Source organism: Phaethon lepturus, unplaced genomic scaffold (assembly GCF_000687285.1).
Source record: "Phaethon lepturus isolate BGI_N335 unplaced genomic scaffold, ASM68728v1 scaffold2692, whole genome shotgun sequence".
NCBI lineage: Eukaryota > Metazoa > Chordata > Aves > Phaethontiformes > Phaethontidae > Phaethon > Phaethon lepturus.
Window position 1 is genome coordinate 100,131 of NW_010523957.1, and position 21,983 is coordinate 122,113.

A 21,983-nucleotide genomic window follows, 5' to 3' on the forward strand; every position below is an offset into this window, starting at 1 on the left:
CCTTTCCTGCAGAGTCCTTCCAGTGCCCCGGGCACCTCTCGGAGCATAAAACGCAGCATGTGCCTGAAGTTCAGTCCCAAATGTGCAGAGCCACTCTTTGCCGATGCACCACGTTAAGTAACATTTTTGGCTGAGACAACGGTATAAAAGCGAGATGTTTGCCTTATTTCAGTTTCTCTTGTGAAGATATGGTGCAGTTTTTCAATGACAGCCAGCAGAAGGTAACTGATGACAAAGTTCTTTGTGCCCAAAGCTGCCAGAAGTTAGCAAAGAGAGTGCAGGCAAGCTGGCAGGGGTTGGTTTTTACATGTCCTTGTTGGACAGAGATAAAGCTTGGAAGAAAATAGATATATATACAACAGGAGGAGAGGAGCATGACTGGGAGTGGTGCTGTTAGGGCTGGTTTATTTTCAAAATTCTCCATTTCTGCAGCTTCAAAGTTAGGTGAAGCATCAGAAATCAGCTACAGAGGGCAGCATTTATGTCTCCAAATATGCCACCAGCTTATCAGGTAAAGGTAAGGACCAAGTTGGTCAGTCGTGAATGCATCAAGGAAGCAGATAACTCACAATTTCGGGGTGGGGGGGTGTTACCATTTTGAGGCTTATTCCTAAACCTTTCTTTCACTAGTTTCACCAGTCCTTTGTCTAAAAGATTAAAAGTGGGGAAAATTAGGCCATTCTTCTGGTTTCAAGATCTTCATGGAAGTGTGAGGCCTCTTTACTTCTCTGAGTAGTTTAGTACAAAAACCATACAGGGAAAATTAATGAACCATTGTGAATGCAGTCCCAATAATTATAATTAGTAATGAATGAGGGAACATAACACTGTGAAAGGTTCGGTCAGGTTCGATATTGAATTTGAACATGGGAGAAAAAGCTGTAGGTGTGATTTTTCACAGTGTTTGCATTCACAACTACATCTTTGTATAATTCTTCGTTGTGCAGGAATTAAGTGGTCACAAGCTGGTACAAGGACTTCAGGACCAAAATTAGACAGTATTTTCCCCTTCTGAAAAGAAACGTTGTTATTGTAGGAGTCTCGGGAGTCTCCTCCTCTCCTCCACAGGCTTCATTATGTGTGGTACATGTCCATGGAAGTGCATCTATGTCTACTGATCATCTGAGAACCTGTTAGCTTAGATATATTATTATCAGTAGTTCTGTTGCAGTTATATGATTGCCATTGTACAGCACCCTGCAAATGACAGTCTTCGGTGGCCTGGAGCCACGGCACCTCTGAGCTGCGCTTACCCAGTCCCGTGGTAGCGAACAGCATTGGACTGCCACAGATCAGCCTCATTGGTGAAATTGCTGCTGTCAGTCCTTCAGACTTGACTGGTTGCTTGCATTTGCTAATCTCTTTGTCTCCTAAACAAACGAACGAACAAACAAAATCCAGTTAATTTTGAAATTGCATGTCCTCTTTCGTTCTTAGGCAGGCACAATTTAATGAAAAAAATCCCTATGCTTCTGCCATATGCTCGAAGCATAAGTCATGTTATCCTTATTCTTTTGGCCACAATAAATAAGCAGGTGTTGAAACTTGACTACAAGATTATGAGTGTTTTTCATTATTTCTTTTTCCTGGAAACATTAACAATTTATACCAAATGGAAATGACTACAGATCCCACGTATTTTCTATCAGTTGTTGTTTCCTCAAGCTTGTGTTAAAAGCTGTGTTTTCACCAACACATACAACATTTTCAATTTGTTTTAAAGACAAAAATCTTAATTCTTAAGTGCTTAAGAAACATTCTAGACCAACTCCACGAGCCATTCAAGTGTTTGTTAATTAAAATAGCACAACTATTTCTGAATTTAAACCAGAGAGTCTAACCCTAATTCAACAGGGCACTTAAGCACTGGCCCAACTTCATCTCATCACACCTTTTAAATTGAATGTGTGTTTACGTTTTCAGCTAAACTGAGGCCTCTGCCAACATTTTTTTTTTATCTATTGCACATACTATGAATTATTATCTGTTTTATGAATATGAGTTTATTCCACTTAATACTCTAGGATATTTCCTCCCTCTATACATGCGCTTGCAGCTTGTACTGCTGATCATTTTCTTCATTGACTGATGCTTGCCATCTGCACTACAGTGTGCTTTCTAGTTAATAGACATGAAAAAGCATTAAAATGAGCATCAGTTTTATATTTTTTTGTTAGACCTAGTCAGGGACCTGCTGTGTCTTGGTAGTGGCCAGCTGCAACACCCACGTACTCGGAGGAAGGGATGGCTTGGCACATGGTGTAGGTGTTCATCCTTTGGAAACACGTAGTGCCGCATTTGTCCATCTTTCCATAGTAGGGTTCCTTCTGTCCTCTTTAGGTCCTTTCCGCAGCCTCATTTCTTTTCTTTTGCTTTTCACCCGAAGTATGCTTTATGCAGTCTGTGTCTTGTCTTTTGTATAACAATAATTTCACTTTTAAAATTAACATGAAGTGGGATAATTCATACAGTGCTTTCTTTCTAACTTGGATTTTTTATTGCTTTATTATTGTTCTTTCTGCCCATGCTTTTTACTTGGTTGCCTTTTCTTGTTTATCTGCAGATTGCTGGATGTTTGAACTAGACTGTATTCTTTTGATCTCTGAAAAGTGCAGTGCACACTTCCAATGTATCATAAGAGTAGATGAACATAGGAAGACTTTTAAATCATTTAGATGAGTCAGTGTTACCAGCTGTCATAATGAAAAAATCTTCTGTGAAGGTAGTTTTTATAGGATGTTATTCTCACTGAGATGTGAAATATTCCCCAAACAAAAAAAGTTATCTTTTGAGACAGTACTCCAGCAATGATTTCAAATGAAATAGTTTTACAGCGGGTGGTGAAAAATACGAACAACCACTTAAACCAAAGCTGAAGAGAGAAATTTGCCAAGATCTCACCTGTTTCATTTCTGACTCCAAATGTGATACTGGTTTTGCATAGATATTTCCATGAGATTCATGACGAACAAACGCCTCTGCAAAATATGTTTTTCCTAATCTTATCAGAGATATAATGCTTATTCCAAATAACATAATGACCCATGCTGTAGGCTAAACTGTTACCTAACTTTTTATCTAGATGCAAAGCTTTCTAATACCAAATTCTGGTAAGGTGACAGACAATACAGCTTGCTTTTATACCAGAATTAAATTGTTCACGATTCATAGCTTCAGAAACTGAGTCAGGCATCCCAAGTACAACGTTGTGCTTTACAGATAGACACCTAGTTGTACAAACAGTGGCAGTTTTTCTCTGTGTGTTCTGCAGAGGAAGATCTGGAATGCAGCACCCTCGCGTCAGGTCATTTGTTCGGTAGATCAATGCAGTGGCTCACCAGCGGCAGGGGTTTGTCTGTTGTGTGCACAGCGTGGGATACAGCTGAGCGGGTAACACAAAGCGGACGCTGTGCACGGATTAAACCACGCGTGCTCCTTGCCGTGATCGCCGTTGGTTGTGATGGAAGGGCTTGAGAGGGCTGTGCTTCACATCATTTCTCGCCTGCCTGCAGAATGTGGACATCTGTGCCCTATATACATGCCCTGCCTAGGTAGTGCGCGTGTGACCAGATGAGGGACGTGCGCATGTCTTTTTTTACCGCCCGTTCACAGCCTGCTGCCCATTTCCCTCCCTGGGGTGCAATAGTGTGCTACACCTCTTACACCAGGAAAGCGCAAGTCTGCAGCAGCTCTCCTGCAGCCCCAGCCTTCCCCTTGCTGGAGGTATCCCTTGGCGAGGCCAGGATGCCAGAGAGATGTACCACTCCCTTTACTTCATTTACATTCGTTTACAGGCATGGTACCACTGACAGTAGCAGGGCAAAACACGTCCAGTGAGGGCCAAGAGCTGTCATGGTGTAAGTAAGTACAGAAATTTCCAGCGTTCCAGTTGCTAGGCCTTTTGCCCTTAGTCATGTACGACTTGCAACATGGTAGCTTGCCATTAAAGTACAATTATCCATTTCAGCATGGAGAATTGTGGCTGCCGCTTTCAATATGTGTTTAAAAGGTTTTCGTTAACGTTATGCAGTGAAGCCCTTTACCATAAATATTTATGTTCTTTTTCTCTGGGAATTTTTATACTTCACTTATCCTCACTTGCAGGATAGAACAGCTGTTCTGCCCTCACCCTGTTTTATCCCCATATTCCACCTCAGTGTCCAGTGTCAATGTTCGTTTTCACGAGAAGACGCACCAGGAACAAAAGAAAGTATAATATGGTCTCCTTGCTCAGTACAACCCCTGGTCTCCAGCAGAGCATCACAAGGCATATTTCTCTGGTTTTCAGCATTATTAACAATTTCACATACCGTAGGCAGCTGTGTGCTACATTTAAGGAGGCAGCGAGTGTTGCAATTCTTGCACTACTGATGGAAGGAAGAGAGAAAGTCTTGCGCGATCCAACAGGTAGGAAATTGTTCTCTCTAATGCATTGGCAGGTGCTTGGTAGTATAGGAAAAGGGGAACCCTTCTCTCCCGCTCCTAACACGTGTAACCCCTGGGAGACAGACCACTTGGCTTTCTGTTCTGATCAGCTTGTGCCCGGCAGGCCACGGTAACTCATCCTTGTCATGCCCTCAGCAAACCCGCTCTGCACCAAGCCTGGAGTTGGGTTTTTATTTAGGCAGTAGCAGCATCTGACGTAGCTGGCTAAGTCAGGGGTCTTGTGGGTACGCGGTACCAGGCAGCTCCTGTCCAAAGGGACTGGAAGAGTTGGAAGAGATGACCAAGTAGGTGAAAGCAAGTGTTACTATTTCCAGTGTAAACATGGGTGTAAATGTTACAGCCGGTCAGCAATTAGGCGTGTGCAGGCGAGTGCCATCACTCAGAGGCTGCACAGAGCTGAGTAGGACCCCCGCACAAAGGTGGTGTCGTCCCCACAAACGCTTGGTGCCCGTGTGAAGGAATTCCTAAATTCAGGGCTGAGCTTGTGCCTGAGCTACGGGGTGGTGATTTACAAGATCATCCGTCTACCAGTTCAGCCACAAACTTTCTACATCTTGTTTGATATTTAGCCACAAAATGGGAGTATTCACCTTTGGTGTCATTAACATATAGTGAGAACATATGTATCACTGACAGCGTTAGCAAAATGCATTTTGAAAAAGGCAGACCTGTAAGACACTAAATTGAAATTTGAATTAAAAATCACCAGAGGAATTACTATGAACTGTCCACTTATGCTGGTCATTACTTTTGGTTACAATCACTTTGCATATTTTATTTAATAATGAATTATTTGCCTGTAGTAACAGTAGAGTAGTAGGATTTCTCTTTCCTGAGGAGTTGGGATGCTAAAGTAAGGTTGAGGGTATTCGGGCTGGACTTCAGTGGGACTTCACACCTGAATGCTTTCTCTAATCAGGATTTCAGAAATGAGTATGATGCAGCTCGAACAATATATTTTTCTTCTAAAACTGCAGTTAAGCTATAAATTCTAATGTCATGGATTAACTCCAAGGAGTTTATTGTTACACATTTTGTGTTCTCTCATAATTACACTGAGCATGGCATTTACTCTTTTTTTAATTTCTCTTCCAGTTGAGTAGTATGGTACTAGACAAATAGCACATAAAGTATGTCAAGATTGGTGTGTCATTTGTCAGATTTTCATGCTTGAATTTCAAATATTACAAGAACTGGAAATCTGTGATATTTGTGTTTATCTGACACCTCTATTTGTTACAACTGAGAACTCTGTAAACTTGTTATGGTGTATTTCTACCTACTGTTAGCATCAAAGCTGTCATAACAGTGTAGATTAATACAGGATTGGCTTTTAGCTTTTTCATCCCATTTCTCCTGGAAAACAACATAGTTTAATTTTAATTTTAGAAGGTAAGCTATGTCATTTTTTTAAGGGAAACTATTCTGAGCATAGTTGTGAATTTAAAGCAAAAGGCACTTAAGGGATGTACCATCATTCTGTCAATTTGAATAAGGGGGGGAAATTAAAATTGTAGTTATTCTAAAGATCATTATTATTATCTGTCATTAAGTAGAGCCCATTGAATGCAGCCTAAGTGCCTGTTATTCTTGTCAGTTTTCAAATGGCTTTTCACCTGTTGTATAGCATACTGGGTGAAGAAGCCTTTTTGAACAGATAATTATACATAGCATTAAGATGTCATTATTTTTGTCTTCCTGTTAAAAATATTGTTTTGCTTCAGTAGCTGATAAATAGATTACAGCTATTAGTGTTAATTGTGATCTTACGTTTCAATATATTTATGTTATTGTATAAAGCTGCCTTCACTAGTTTAAGGATACCGGGAGTTCTGGTTTGGCTCAGAACTTAAATTGGGGAAGAAAATGTCTCTCGGACATTTCTCCTTTACCATCATTTTTAGATCCATGAGTTGAAACAGTTTCATGCATTTTTAAGAATTCTAGGTAGGACATTTTTTTCAGAAGGAAGCATTTTCCAATCATGTCTGTAAGCCTGACTTGGCAGTATGAGCAACAGACATATTGGACCGTGAATGCAAAAAACATTGATCGTATTCATTTCCGTTGTCCAAGCAAAAAAAAAAAAAAGGAAAATACTGAAAGACTTATTTTACTTTGTTGTTGTTTTATAAGTATGATTCCTTGTAATCAGCATAAAGAAGAAAAGTTTTATTAAAATAAGGACATTTACAGATCTTCCCATGTTTTCCTGAGGTTCCCCTCTGGGGCCAGGTGGGTGGAGCATCTAGACTCCTGTGGACTTCTGCATGAGCTTCCTCTCTGCTCTGCTGCTTCAGAGTGCAGAGACAAAACAGGCCTTTGGGGCGTTTCTTTATGAAGGGCTACAAACACAGCTGCTTAGGAGACTTGCCTTCGCATAGGATTTTCTTCAGCCCAGGCAGTGTGAAGTGCCGCGTTAGCAGCACTGTCTGAGCGTAAGCAAGGCTCGTCCAGCCCCAGGTGGTCTCTCACACAAGGGTGGCTTGCAGGTGCTCGGAGAAAGAAAGGAAGAAACAAGGCTATTGGGTCCCGAGTAGCTATGTTAGAAAAGGCAGTGGCAGGGTCCCATCCATGTCCCACATGTCCCACAAAACATCCCATGTTCTGAAGGAGGACAGCCATACCATTTCACACATGTAACACGTCCTCTGTTCTGGTGCACGCTGCCCAAGGAGGCTTTGCCATACTGGTACTGTACTGGTACTGCCATACTAGTACCTGCTGCTTCACCTGCTGCTACCTGGACGTGAACCTCGTTCCTCTTTCCCCACGCGTTGTTGGTGCTTCACGTACACAGTGCCTCTTGGAGTACCTTGTGGAGTAGGTGAGAGGCAGCAGATCTGAGGGTGAAACTTCATAGCTTCACTGATAGGTGTTGGCTGATGTGTGAATAGCAAGAAAGTCCTTGATGGGAGCAAAAATCTGTCATTGCCAAAGTGCAGCCACCAGTCTGGAGACAAAAGTAGGGTAGCTGAGAATAACTTGCAAAAGACTGAGGACATTTGATCATATAGGTCTTAGAGTGGCATGTTCATAAAGCTCTATATCGTTTGGTAAAACCTGGAGTTTTACTGAGTTGTTGCAAGAACATTATTGGGAGGCCTTATTAGACTTACAGAGCATTTACCATAGCTTTATTAACATGTGTGGGTTTTTAATTAAGTATGGACTACTTGAGGGAGCGACTGAATGGCTCCCTAATGAATTTGTTACATTAATTTCCTTCAGAAAGCACATCTGAGCCTAACTTAAAGTCCTCCTGCAATTCATTTATGTAATTTATTCTAGTAAGTACTGTAGTTTTTCCCTGCAATTGTTAGCTTAATTGACAGATTTAATTTCATGTAACATGAGAGCCTTCGGTACTGAGTTTGCAGTGGTTCATAAAAGTTGGTATTACATGTTGTGCTGTTGGATTTTGGCAAGAAGGCAGCAATAAAATATTCTTGTAAAATAGAAATGTCCAAGTGACAGATAATGAGGCCAAATTAAAAAAAAAAAAAAAGGTAGTCTCCAAAGGTAAGTCTTAAATCCATATTTAATCACGTAGGTAAGTGGCCAGATTTTTATGCGTGCAGCTTCAGAGCTGGAGATCCAGCAAGGTACTTATCCATGCGGGCCGTGTGCGCCTTGAATGCCAAAGAGCAGTTTCCAGAAGAGGTTTCTACACTTGAGGCTAACAACAAGCTCTCCAAGCACACTGCTGGCTCTTGCAATCCCTTCCTGGTGTGCTCCAGAGATCGCAGGATGTGTCCCAGTGTAATAAACGTGCTGAACTGCCCATGGAGACATACATGTGCAATCCCAGGCTGCTCAGCACCGCTGAAGTTCGGACACTTATTTAAAAGCTGAAGTGGGGATTTAAGATTCTAAATTTAGTTACACTTTAAAAAAACATCCTTGGCTTTTCTCTCAAATGGGAGACGTTTGTCGTGATTAAAATAAACTACAAATTGCACCTTTGCTGGTCACAATACAGTGTTTTCCTTGGCGGTGGGTCAGGCCCTCCCTCCTCCCATCACAGACACCACATCCATACTTTCACTTGTGCTGCATGGTGCTGGTGACTGCCCCGGCGCATCCCTGCACGCCGCTGTGTTCATTCTCCACGTGCCAATCAGACCATAAATGACATTTTTAGAAATGTGGAGCTGACCTTCTCTGTTGTGTGGCTTTTCGGATAATCCCTTTGATTTATTCTGAAGTTTCAGACTTCAGCTGGAGCCCTACAGCCACCCTCCATGCGAACCTCAGGTTTTAAATAGGTTCAAATCAGATGTTGCTAATAATTGAGGGAGAAAAACACTCTGCTTTGATTTTTAACATCGTATACATTTTCCTTCCCTTTTTGAATGTTTTTCCTATATGCTGCTATGCTTTGCTTTCCTCCTCCCCTCTGTTTATCTTTCTACCTGCTAGCATGTGCAGTCTGTTATTCGGTGCTGTGTGGACTGGCAGAAGGGCTTGATTAAGCCCAGGGCTGGGAAATCCCGAGTTCCCACTCTGGCTGTGATGCTGACCTCCTGGATGCCTCGGAGGAGTTTTGGCCTCTTCGCCTCTGGTGCACAAATAATTTGCCTCTCCCCAAGGAGGGCTGTGGTGATGGAGTGGTTTCGCAGCAGCGTGGTCCAAGCTGAGTTCAGCCTCCGGATGCAACGAAGGGCTGAGGCATGACTGGGGCAAAGGGCTGTCACAGGAAGCGGGGAGGGAAGACGGAGGGTGAGAAAAGGGGTTGAATCGGGAAGATGGCTTAGAAATCTGCTGTGGTTGCTGGTAGGGGATGGGGCAAGAGCGTCTCGAGGCTCCATTGGGGACAGGTTATGGCAGCATCTCTGCGCCTGCCCCTTCCTCAGCTGATGAGCTCCTGCCAGCAGCACCAACACACCCCAACACCGCACAGCTTTGCCAGGGCTTCAGCAAAACGGACCTGGGGTTTTTTTATAACTTTCATCTATTTTTGACTAAGTGCCTGTTTTCTTGGCATTTTAATTCATCTTTGAATTCCAAATACCATTTTGAGAAACCTTTCAGCTTCTTCCCCATTTCCTTTTACCCTTCTTTTCCTCTAATGCAATCAGTAGCACCCGAATCACTTGCTAATGTCAGAAGAGCCAGCCTTGTTTTGAACTCGGCCAACTGTAGCGGCGACTTGGCCTTCAGCAATTCCAGGTTGCCCGTAGGCTTGCTCCTCGCTGGGAGCTGCCGGCAGCACAGACATGGCTGCCCGAGCTGGCGCCGCTCACGCTGTGGGTGCAGAGGACCGAGCAAGCACAGAGCGGGACCCTCTCCACTCCCAAGGATAGAAACGTGCCGTGTGCTGCGGGGAAGCTGTCACAGGCACCCATGTGTCTGTCCCCTCTGGACAATCTCTTCTCCAGGGTGAGGGAACACACCTCTCTCCCATAATCTCACTAACTAAAATGGAGTAAATTCTGATTTTTCACCTTCTGCTGAAGTTGCTGTGAGGCAGTGACAGATGTCTTGTACTCTGGCCCGTCCTTCCTTGTCCCACAGCGTCACACTCGCTTACCAGCTTCCCTTTTAGATGTGGCAGAAAGCACGATTTAATACAAATCAGATTTAAGAATGAAGATTCAAATGCATGTCAGAATCCATGGGGAAAAAGGGTGAGAGGAGAATCACACAAAATTTCATCCTAGTTTTGGTTTTTACACCTTTTTTTTCCCTTGCAAAAAACAGCTGTGGTCTGTGTAACCATATGCATTTCTACTTACTTTTTCATAACAATCTTAATGCATTAACATATCAAAACTATTTTAAAACATATGGCTGCGGGTATACAGATACATGCTTTTAGATTTATCTGCTAGAAAAAGAAGGGCCCCAATTGCTATGCTATCATCTTAACTATAAAAATAGAAGATTTTCAATATCATAGTGCTGTATTTTGAGTTCTGACCCTCAAGGCACCCTGTATCTCTGTTCTTTCTCTGTCTTTCGCTGACAACCAAATTAACTCTGCGTATCTAGAAAATAGCTTGCATAATGCAATCCTGATGCTGGATTTTCTCTTCTTCAAAGTACCAGTTTTCTGGTTTAGCCTGTGCTTCAGTTTGTGCTTCTAAAACGGCTTGGCTACTCTGCCAGCTCCATTCCAGGGCTTGTCATTTTTTTCTGTAAATGGGCTATAGAGAGAGCCTGCGGTAGAGAGAGCCTAAGTTAATACCAATAAAATGAAGTGGTAAATTTTCAGCTTTCATGAATTTTTAACTATGTAAGAATCGTAGCCTTTCAGTGATGTCTCAGAAGTATCAAAGACCTTCACAAAGTGTTAATAATTGTCATACTGCTTGAGAGAAAGAACAAATTTGTTTATAATGCCTGGACCGCATACCAAAAGAGACAAAGCACAGTGAAACGTTTTCTGATACACAGGTCTGAAATTCTCATTTGTTGCATAATTAATCACATGCTGCTGTATAATTATAGCTCTTGTGGGTTCACAATGTCCGTGTCCGTTTCGTAAAGTATCTTCCTTCCAATTTCAGAAATTAGTAGAAAAACTGGTCCAGTTTGGTTTCTGTGTCACCCCAGACTGTAGAGAAGAGCATCTTCATTCTCCTCTTTTCAAGCTTCTTCTGAAAATGGATTAGTTGTGGTACTAATGGTTACGCAGATGCGTAGCTTAAGAGGGGATGTATTCTCTCTGATGAAAAAGTTCAAAAGTAGGTCAAAAATAAGGGCCAGCAGTCTCACCCTGTCTGGTGCTGGATGCAGCTCCTGCCACTCTGACTCCCCTCAAATTCAGCGCAGGTGGATGGAAGCAGAACAGAAGCAGTATCCGTGAGGTCAGGCACCGCTTACCACAGAACTGGGTTTTGTTCTTCTTGGGGTATCACCAAGGTCTTGGATATGTGCTTTAAAATCTTTAGTCCCATGCTGGTTAACAGTGACTTTCTTTTTTCCATAACTGGGCTTCTTCAAGTCTGACAGGAAATCCCCAAATTTCATTTAGGTGCCTTTTCCCATATATAATAGGGCTTGGGATTCAAAGGAATTCATTCAGCATGCTCTCCGAATGCCATTTAACTTCCCGTGAAAAAACAGTGACAGGAAGAGTTGTTTTAATTAGCATATGAGCTGTGCAGCAGCTAATGTATTCCACCTCTTCATTGTTGTAAAAGGAGCAGATTTCTTGGTAGCATGAAGCGGGCAGAGAAGAGGGATTGTGTTCTGCTCTCCGTATGCGCACACAGCCCCATTCACGGGGAAGGTGTGAACGGGAGGTGATTTGTAGCCGCCTGCCATTTCTACAGCACAAGCTTCTGTTGTTCTCCAGGCTGGAGAGAAACCCGGCTCCCCTCTTCAAACCTACTGCAGTCAACAGGTACGCAGCAGCCTTCAGAGGTTTTTGTTATTAATCTCAACAATAAGATTGCAAAGAAAACTTTTTTTTTAATATACACGTAAAAAAAGGAGAACTTGATGTCAGGCTAGAAAGAGAGCGCCATGACTTCCCCAGATACATGATTTTTCTTGATCAGAAGTCCCAAGGAAGCCACATTTTAGAGAAACCTTTGAAAGTACGCCTCTTTTGCCTCCCTCTGGTCAGTCTCAAACTGGCACCGGACCAGAGCTCTGACTCCCAGTGCTCTCCCTGCTCCAAACTGGGTCCGGTATCGTGCTGTGCCGTGGAGAATGGAGCACACGTTCAACCCCTGCTCCAGTGCTCCTCGGGACACACTCTGGTCTACTGAGAGGCACGGCTGAACACGGAGGGTGAGGAGCTGTGGGCGCACTGCCCGGCGCGCCAGGGCTCTTGTTTGGGTTCGGGCGACGGTGATGAAGCGATGCGGCCTGTTAAACAGATGGTGGGGGCGAATGATTTCATGGCCTCCTCCAGCCCCCGAGCGCGTCAGCACAAGCTGTAAAGCAAAGCCTGAGCTCCAGATAGCGTTTCCCTGGCAGTGGGGTTCGAGCGGTGAGTGATGTTGCAGAGGCTGCGCTTCACTGAGAAATTGCTCAAGGGAAGACTGACCGAGTAACAAAAAGCAAAGCGGGACACACCGGCCAGGCAAGGGGAGGAGCATCTCAGGGACTTCCAGCCACAAAGCCAGACCGTGCCCACTGGAAACTGCCCTGCAGTTGCAAAAGTGAGAAGTGACAAGCTGGTTTGAAACTCCTTGGTCAAGAGGCGCTTGTTAAAATAAAAAGAAAGAGAGAGAGAAGTGATGCCAACAGGAGAAGGAAACAGATATTTCTTTTCATGAGAAAAATAATTGTAGGGTCAAAACAGAAGGCTTTTAAATGGTCCAAGAAAATAAACAATTTAGAAAAAAATAAGAGTGTGCAAAGCAAAGCAAACTTGATGTGATTTTTGCCTTGCCTGAACTTGTTCACAGGGGACTTGCGTTTGCTAGCGAAAGGAAATATTCCAGAGGTTGCTTGGCCAAAAGCAATGGCTTTTGCTGATAAAGGATTGAAGAGAGGACAAGGAAAATATAGCTACTTGCATTAGCTAGGAGCTGCTTATCTCTAATGTGGCTAAAACAGAGAAAGCTTGTCTCTCGGAGAGAAGAAAAATCTAGTAATACGGTAATGAGATATGGCTCTTCATTTTAATTTTCATTTCCCAAATGCCTTATAAATGTTGACTACTAAATATGCACAGCCTCTGAGTTGGGAGCTAACAGGGACTGCACCATTTTCTCCATCCTCTGTTTCCCCATGGGCAGGGTAAAAGCACACCAACAATACAAGATCTCCTCTGAATATTTTGCCTGTGATGGTGATAAATATAAACCAGGATTTAGTCACCTCCGACTTTATTTATTGACCTCATCTGTCCAGGAGGTGTTCAGTTTCAATTTTTTCAGCTGTTGGACACCATTGCCTTGCACATAAACCAGCGTAAGATCACTCGCAGGAGCCACCTCTCTGATTTCAAGACCACCAGTGGAGCAGGGTAATGAGCTGCAGAGTGGGGTTTGTGTTCAGGGCTTTCACTGACGACACACAGGCTCCTCGGCCAAATGAAAACCTAAGCTTTGGTCAATCAGAGTATCAGCATGCAGATCTTGCACATACATAACAACAAAAATATTTCTGTAAGTTATTTCACACTCATTTTTAAAAAATATTAACAATTTAAAGAGCCCTGTCCAAAAATACACGAGTGTATGTATTATAACACAGGAGTCACCCCGGCCCGGTTCGTGTTTGATTTTTTGCTTTCTGGGATATAATGGCATAAATCCTCTGCAGCTTGGTCTGATGTAGCCCTGCAGAAATACAGTCACTTTATCTGTTCTGCTGCACAAGGGGAGATCTGACTTGGAACCTTTCAACAAATAATACTCAGACAAATGAAAGCTGAGTGTCTAATCGCCATCTTGTAGGAACAGCTTCAAACCTCTGTAAGTGTGTGTGTATGTGTATATATTATATATAGATAGTGAATAGATAAAGATGTGAAAGTGATCCAGATTAGCTATTAGGAATTCCCTGTGAATTTTTAAACTACTGCCTATTTTGTTGTTTCTTTAGTGCATAAGGACTCTGTCCTCTGTCAGTTGCAGAGGAAAGTTTGTTCAAAGTCCCCCCATCCAAAAATCCAGGCTCCTTCACGAGAGTCTCAGCAGGATTCTGTGCAGGCACGGAGGTTTTGGGGTGCCGGACCAATGGCAGGACCAGGGGATGGACACACAAACCACCACAGCAGCATCCCCCAGAGCAGACAGACACCAGCGATAAGCAGGAGTGAGTGTGTGTTTGTGTGTGCGTGTGGGAAGAAGGGTTATTTTGTGATGGATCTTCTGCCACAGGGCTGAGGAGGGAAGTGAGAAGAGAGGCAGGCAGAGATGTCAAAAGGTGTAGAGCTGTGTTGACAGGACAATACAAATACCAGGTGACCCAGTTATCTCTCACTTGGCTAATTCTCATCAGCAGGTCAGCTGAGAAGGCATTTTTTCAACTCTTCCATGCAACACAGATCCTGTGGTGAGAGGGATGGAGCCAAGGCTAAGAATTTCTTTTCGCCAAGACACTGCCTGGCCACCTGGAGAGACCTTTTACATGGTCTTGTAAACAGGGTTTGGCCTCAGTGAAGCATAAGCATTGTATCTTAGCTGAAGTGCTTTGGAAAAATACATTAAAAGTAATAACTGCTACTTTGAGGGATAAGGACTTCTTATGGTAATACAGCTCCTTCCAATGTGTCGCTACCATTTCCACTGTATTTAGCACAGGCTTTTCCCATTTTTCTTGTCGCAAAGGTAGGAAATGCATTTGGAGTCAGCAGGCTGCCAGCCTCCTCAGGTATGATGCCTGAGGAGCACCTCCCCTCTTCATGGCTTTTCACCCCAGCAAACCAGCTGGCTCCTTTCCACCTGGGGCTCTTCTTCAGGGCCTGCTAGCTTGGGATCTTCTGTTTGCTGTGGAGAGCAAAACATACCCTGTGCCGATGAAATTGCTGCATGATTTAGGTTACAAATGTGGTGTTACAGAGAGGTGCTGTTCACTTTGCTTGCTGTCTAGGATTTATGCCTTCTTTCTTAGCTACAGAGACTCGTGCCATGCTGAGGACTTGCTGTCTAGGAAGCCCCTGAGTTTCTAGAATATAATACAATGAAACTAAGTTATCTTTTTCCTACTGCTTATCATCAAAACGCTTGAAAGTTTTTCACTTACTCATCTCCATATTTCTTTATTTCTTTAGGCTGTGACTCGTCACTGAACCTGACATCTCAGAGAGCCATAGATGCAGTGGACAGTATCTTTCGGTCCCTCAGGGATATTGCAAGAGCTCGAATGCACATGAAACAGTTTAATTCCATACATAATGCAGGCAGCAACACCCACCAGGCAAGTGGATCTTTCTTTTCCATGTGTATGTTATTTCTCTAGCATGCTGTCAAAATTACAGCACTAATTCTGCTGATGTGCTAATCCAATACGTGTTCTGCCCATGTAGAAGATATTTAAGTACAGATTTTATAATTGACCTAATCATGATAGAATTTCCTCAAGTCCTTCATCCAAACTCAGGCATATCTGTGTCAACGTCAACAAAGAATTGTCTGAGGAAGAAATTAGGGATTTGCTCTGCAGCACTGTGATATGACATAAATGCCTGTGAAAAGCAGTGCTAGGTCAAGACAGTTATGGACGAAGACCCCTCATGGCATAATAAAGCAGGGTGCCTGCATCTGTACAGCAACTATATTCCTGTGTATTTTCTCTCCCATCTCTGTAAGTGCAAGAGTCACTCCCGTTTGTAAATAGGTGAAAAATGCAGCTTTTATTTCTAAAATATGAACACATGAACTATGATATTACTATAGGTCATCAGGACCCATATACAGTGTTTTTCTCTCTGTCTCCCCCAAAGTGTTTTAACTTTTTCAGATGAAAAGAGTTTACAGTGCAAAGCACATACAGTGATTGAGAGAGAGACTGTAAAACTTGATTCTAGCCTTGAGCCAGAAAAAAATCCTTCCAAACTCCTAAGTATGCTATAGGCCAGCAAAGGGATGTAGTTCAAATTAAGCATTGCTTTGTAAGAATAGGAATCGGGAGTGTTGCAAAATGTCGCTGGAAAGCTGAGGTGGAGAAAACCTGTTACTGAAGTCTCCTCGCAGTTAGGATCAGTCTGGTGTCTGAAATGGGGTAAATTGTTAAACATTTAATACGGTTCAGTGGGGGGGCAGTCAGATGATAAGAAAATACCCTCTGAAAGTTTCCTGGAAGTATAATTAGCATCAGTATGTTCTTTGGATGTAACCCAGGTTGTTTGCTTAGGGCTAAGTGCTGGAACGCAGCAAGGGAGGTGTTAACACCTTGCAGTCCCCTGATCTGGCTATGTGATGGATTTAATTGCTTGAATAGGCACAACCCTCTGCTGAGGGCAGTTCAACAGGTTTAGAGTGGCAGAAGCAAGCAGGCAGTACAGTTTTTTCCATCATACATACAGCTCTCTACAAAACGGACCTCTCTTTTGACTGGCAGATGTTTATACACGGGTTGTGTGCGATCAGTTTAGCCCCTCTGAAGAAGTAGTGTCCTCCCCATGGCCATAGGCATTCCCTGCCCCACTTAGTGCTGGGAGAGTGGGTTTAGCCTATAGGTGCTTTTCTGCTTTATCTGTTAGGAGCTGGGAAGCCTCCGTTTCTTGTTAAGGCTCAGAAAAGGTTTCTATAGATAAGTAAGTAGGAATTGGATAGCCTGTTAGAAGGACTTTTTGTAGCATTGAAGTTTATATGTCTTACATAAAATGATGAATGTTTTCATCAGGTTATCAAACCAGTTTGTGTAGCGAGCGTGCAGGAGGATAGTGTTTATTTTGCCTGATATTGTAACTACTGTTCTTTTCCTTTCATGTTGATCTGAAGCATATTCCTCCCTCCCTCCTTCCGTTCCTCCATCCCTCTCTCCCCACCTCCCTCCTTCCATTCCTCCCTCTCCTTTTCTCATTCTCGTTCTTCCTCTCTTTTTCTCTCTCCTTTTCTCCTTATAACCTTGTCTGAGGAATGTCCCACAGCCATCAAGGTTTTTAACAGCTGCTTTAAACACGGTTTGTGTCCTGCCAAAATTTCAAATTGATAAAAGTTTTATTATATGAGTTAGAAATCAATGCAGCTATTGGGGGTTGTATAAAAAATAAAGTAAAAACTTCATAAAAATTTAATAGATTAATTTCAAGTCATAAAATATTTTGAAAGTATTTGAAACTAGCATAGCTAAAAAAAGGTAAGTATCTGCCTTTTAGTATCTGTGTAGCCAAACTGGATCACTTTGAAGGGCACTGAGTTTTGGTGCTGAAAATTCAGACATGCAAAATCGTAGCACATTTTTACATCTTTTGAGTACATAGTTTTGTCTACAGTCAGATAATATTTTTCCTTTAATTTCATGCCGTAAGCCTCTCTGTTTAACTGGGATTTGATCTCTACTACAAAAATATTTCATTCCTAATGTCTTTCTGTTCCTCATCTATGAAGATATTAAACAGATTTTTCTACATAGGACTTCATGCCTGCATGTGTATTTTCAGACAGTTGTTTATTGCGTGACTAGATTTGACACAAATCTTGGCATGTTCTCCTAAAAGATCCTGCAGTTCATGTCTGCTGTAATTTGCTTTGTTGGCTCAATTAAAAATTATGCACATGTTGTGAGAAGAACTAGATGAGTTGTATAAATCTTCGTTGACAGGATTGTATTCAAAAACTCTAAGTTTTGTTTCTCACTGTAAAGTGTTGGATGAAAAACGTTTCTTTAATTACTCCAGAAAATTTTAGCTTCAAGCCAAGCAGCTTGCTTTTTATTTTCCATCCATTTTAATGTTTATCTTGCATGATGTCTCTTGCAGATATCATCTTTACAAAATGAATGATGTTAGACTTGATTCCCTTAAGAAATCTAGGGGATGATGTATACCTGGGCTAGTCCCAAAGGAAAACAAATGTGCTAATTTGAAAGCTGCTAATTTTTTAAGACTGTTGCGCTTCCTGAAACGATTGTGGTTCCATTGTGGTTTGGGCAAAGTTGAAAGCAGCAAAAGAAAACTCCATCTTGTAACCCAAGTAAGGTCGAATTTTCATTAAAGAGCATCTTTCCACAAGTCCCAGAACTGTTTATCTTAGAAACTTTTTCAGGATAGCAGAGCAGTTTAAACCTTGGTAAGGGAATGTGAAAGTTTCTGGGCTGCTAATTCATACTCAGCACAGGTTTGTGGACCCTGAAGAGGATGCAGGCTGGATCCTTTGGAAGTGGATCTTCCAGGATGCTCACCATTTGTACCTTTACATGTTCCACTTTTCCTGGTCCTGAACTTCTCTGAAGCTCTGACATGCATGATATTGGTGGGGCTGTGTGGCCTATTTTTCTCAAGGTTTTCCACAGGTGGAAGTATTATGTAGAATGCCTTGGCCGTAGACACTGAAGGACTAGGGGACTTTAGGATGAGACAAAATGGCCTCAAGTTGCACCAGGGGAGGTTTAGATTGGATATTAGGAAAAATTTCTTTACTGAAAAAGTGGTCAGGCATTGGAACAGGCTGCCCAGGGAAGTGGTGGAGTCACCATCACTGGAGGTGTTAGAAAAAAGTGTAGACATGGCACTTTGGGACATGGTTTAGTGGGCATGGTGGTGTTGGGTTGACGGTTGGACTTGATGATCTTAGAAGTCCTTTCCAATGATTCCCTGATTCTGTGACTAACAGGGACTCCGTAGCTCTGCTCTCCCATGAGGGATGAACAGGCAGGCTGGCCTCTTCCCAGCCCTGCTGATACCCAGGCTTCAGTGCTGACATGACACCTGTGGTAAGGAAGGAGTGGTCAGTAAGCAAACCCTTCTAAAAATCCCTGTTTAAGTGTTTGTAAAACCATTACAAAGAGGATGAGATATTCTGGATGCATGTTGGGGAACAGAGTGTCATCCCTATTGCTATCCCTTTCTGTACTACCTCCAACAAGATTCTAGAGAAACTAGAAGGCCCCTTTCTTTCTTGTCTCCCTTTACTCATATAATACACATGGGGCAGAGTAGATGTGTGGCCATCTTCCTGTCTTTTCAGTTTGATGCCAACTCTGGTGCACACCATTTGTGCTCAAGGTCACGAAGACCACTGCTGCTTCGATAATTTTTTAACTCTCTGAATGGTTTCCTTTCTAGGATAATTACTTTTGTTACCTTTAATGGAAATAAAATGTTCAGAAGAGCAATTGCACCAAGTCTAAACAGCTTTACTCACCGTGTGTTATTCTTTTTGTGTAGGCTTCTTACAAATCGCTGCTGAAACAGGTAGTGGAAGAGATCTGTAATCCTGATCGACCTGATCCTGTTGATATTGAGCACATGTCATCAGGCCTTACCGATCTCCTTAAAACTGGATTCAGCATGTTCATGAAGGTAAACCAGGCTTCCCCAGCTCATCTGTAAGATTTTCCTGAGGTCATAGCATCATATGGCAGTAGCTGATTTTATGTATTTGAGTTGATATTTTTCAGCAGAACTTACGGGGCAGTTATGAGAGTTAAATCCTTGCAGAGGGCCTGGGAATAGCTTGAGGCACCACATTGCAGGTACAGTACAAATGGGTAGCACCTGCTGAAAACTGGACACCTAAATAAAGGTGATGCTGGACACCTAAATAAGGATGATATGTCTGGGAGGAGGCAATGTGGCTTTCCTAAAGGGAAGTCTTACCTCATATAACTTTCGGAACTCTTCCAATGCACCCAATAAGCAAATTGATAAACGAGTGCCAGTTGATACAACCTACCTGGATTTCCAAAAGGCATTCCACAAGGCACCTCATCAAAGGATTTTAAGGACACCGAGCAGCCTTGAGATAGGAGAAAAGTAAGTATGAACAGTCAGGTCTCACAGGGGAAGAAGGTCATCAGAGGAGCTCCACATTTAGTGCCTTTTCTACAACTTGGTAAGGTTCAACTGCAGTGGGGAGGAAGGAAGCCTGTTAGTCAGAAATTGCCTTGTGGATGCTCTTAGCATGTTTTAAGACAGTCTTTCTACGAGAGCTTACTCTGCTTTACAAATTAGCCTGTGCTAAGTGTTCATTAAATGTCTACAGAGATGAAGTGTGGAGTAGCTAGCATGCTGTCCATTCAGCTGAGTCTTACTGCATATCCTGAGTTCTCCATTGAAGAGTATTATGTAAGAGTATGAAGTACATTATGGCAATATGTACCTGTAAGCACCTGCATCTCTGCTAGTAAGAAAAATATCCTACTGTAAGGAATATATAACAGATGAGCAAGTGAACCTTTTGTAGGATGAACATTTCATAGGCATCATCGCATACCTCACAAATGTGTCTGTGCTTGCTCATTTGGTTTGTAGCCTGGCTTGTTGGCAAGTGCTCAATTATTACATGAATGAGTTTCTGACCAGACTGTATTTCTCACACAACAGGATCTTCTCCACTCACTGCACCATTAGCATTGCAATTATTTCATGACCTTCCTTATATTTTTATTTCTTCCTCAATGCCTGAATATAAATGCCAACTCACATAAACATGCTTTGGTAAGCGGTGGACTCAGACATGTTCATCCAGGACAGACTTCTAAAGGTACCTTTCGTCCAGAAGTTGTTTCTCTGGTGGATGTGTTTGTTTTGAAGCTTAGGGAAGATGAAGGGAAAAGGCTTCCCTGCTGCAAGGATTCCTCTTTTGACTGCTGCCCTAGAACACATGTGGTTTATGATGATCTGAGCTTGGTATCATTGATACCAAGTGCCTTGCATGGCAGTCTAGTTTCTGGTGACTGATGTGTTTTTCGAGTTATTCAGATGCATTAATTGGTTTCTGGTTGGTCACAAATACCAGATGTATTGGTGCTGGAGTCCTGGTTGGCAGAGATAGCCCTCATGGGACAGCCGTTGTTGTTTCTGTTGACTTTACTCAGAGGAAAAGGTTATGTTGTGTGATATCCCATGAGAACAAACCTGTCCTCCGACCCCTTCCTTCTTCAGTTTTAGAGTTTTATTGACTGCTGTCACCCGGCTTTTCCTTCTCTCCCTCTCCTCCACCCAGACACATGCGCCAGCCAAGAGCCCTCTAACCACATGCATCCTGAGGAAATGCAGTAGTGGTGCACTTTCGGAGCTGGAGAGAAGGCTGATGTCCAGCTGGGATGCTCTGCTAGCTCAGGGAGCCATTCCTCCTTCTTCCTTCAGGCTCCTTCGTTCGGTGTGATGGTTTTGCTGTTTTCTTGGTTAGTCTTTCTAGTTGCCTGACATAACTATCCCAATTTTTTTAATGAGTGGCATTTTGAACTGAAAGTGAATTTCACTTGGTGATTTTTGCAAAATCAAAAATGCAATTCAGAGGCCTCAGAAATGTCCCAAAACAAATGAACTTTAGGATGATCCCCAAAGATACATGTTGCTTTTGTTGCAGTCCAGTTCTTTTTCTGAATCACAGAAATGAGCTGTGTTTAGCTACACACAGCCAGTTCCTTCAAAAGAGCGAGCCTTGGGTGGTTGTATTATCAAGCAAAAAAATCTTGGCAGAAACTTGCATTCTTCAGACAGCCAAATATTTTGTACCCAAAGTATTGTCCTCCTTCAAAACACTTGTGCATAGCATAACAAAATTACAGATTCCAAGACCCTTTTCATTGCAATTTTAATTTAATTTAGAGTTTGCATGCCTAATAGTATTTTTAATATGCATTTCTGGAATTTGTGGTTTGAACTTTAGTCTTCTGAAAAATAATAAGTTTTATATAGGCACCATGTGTTTGGATCTAGGTTTATTTTGACTGAAGGAAATGAGTTGTCAGGACATTTTCTCTCTAGTATTGCCGTGAAGGCTTGTGTTTTCCAATTAATGCTTTTATACTGGGTGTCCTTTCAGTGTGTTCAATGTTATGCATGCATGTTTATGATTAGTTTGTTTTCGCTAGGAAAGATAGTAGGAAACAGACGCTTTATTCAATAGCAAGCTTCTGAAGTTTGAGCCCTTTGCATACGTCTTGGGTCACTCAGAAGCTTCGTGAGATGGAGTGGAGCTGTTTGCTCTGGCAACAGGGTTAAGAAGAGCAAAGAT

At 42.5% G+C, this 21,983-nt stretch overlaps 1 protein-coding gene across 1 annotated transcript in view; it reads left to right on the forward strand.

Annotated features, from left to right (window-relative positions):
• SCFD2 (sec1 family domain containing 2) overlaps positions 1 to 21,983 on the forward strand; it is a 126,028-nt gene that overhangs the window by 97,949 nt on the left and 6,096 nt on the right. Inside the window, exons 3-4 of the mRNA XM_010282269.1 lie at positions 15,128 to 15,273; positions 19,187 to 19,321. Of these exons, the coding sequence (XP_010280571.1) occupies positions 15,128 to 15,273; positions 19,187 to 19,321 (281 nt within the window). The remainder of the gene's footprint in view (positions 1 to 15,127; positions 15,274 to 19,186; positions 19,322 to 21,983) is intronic.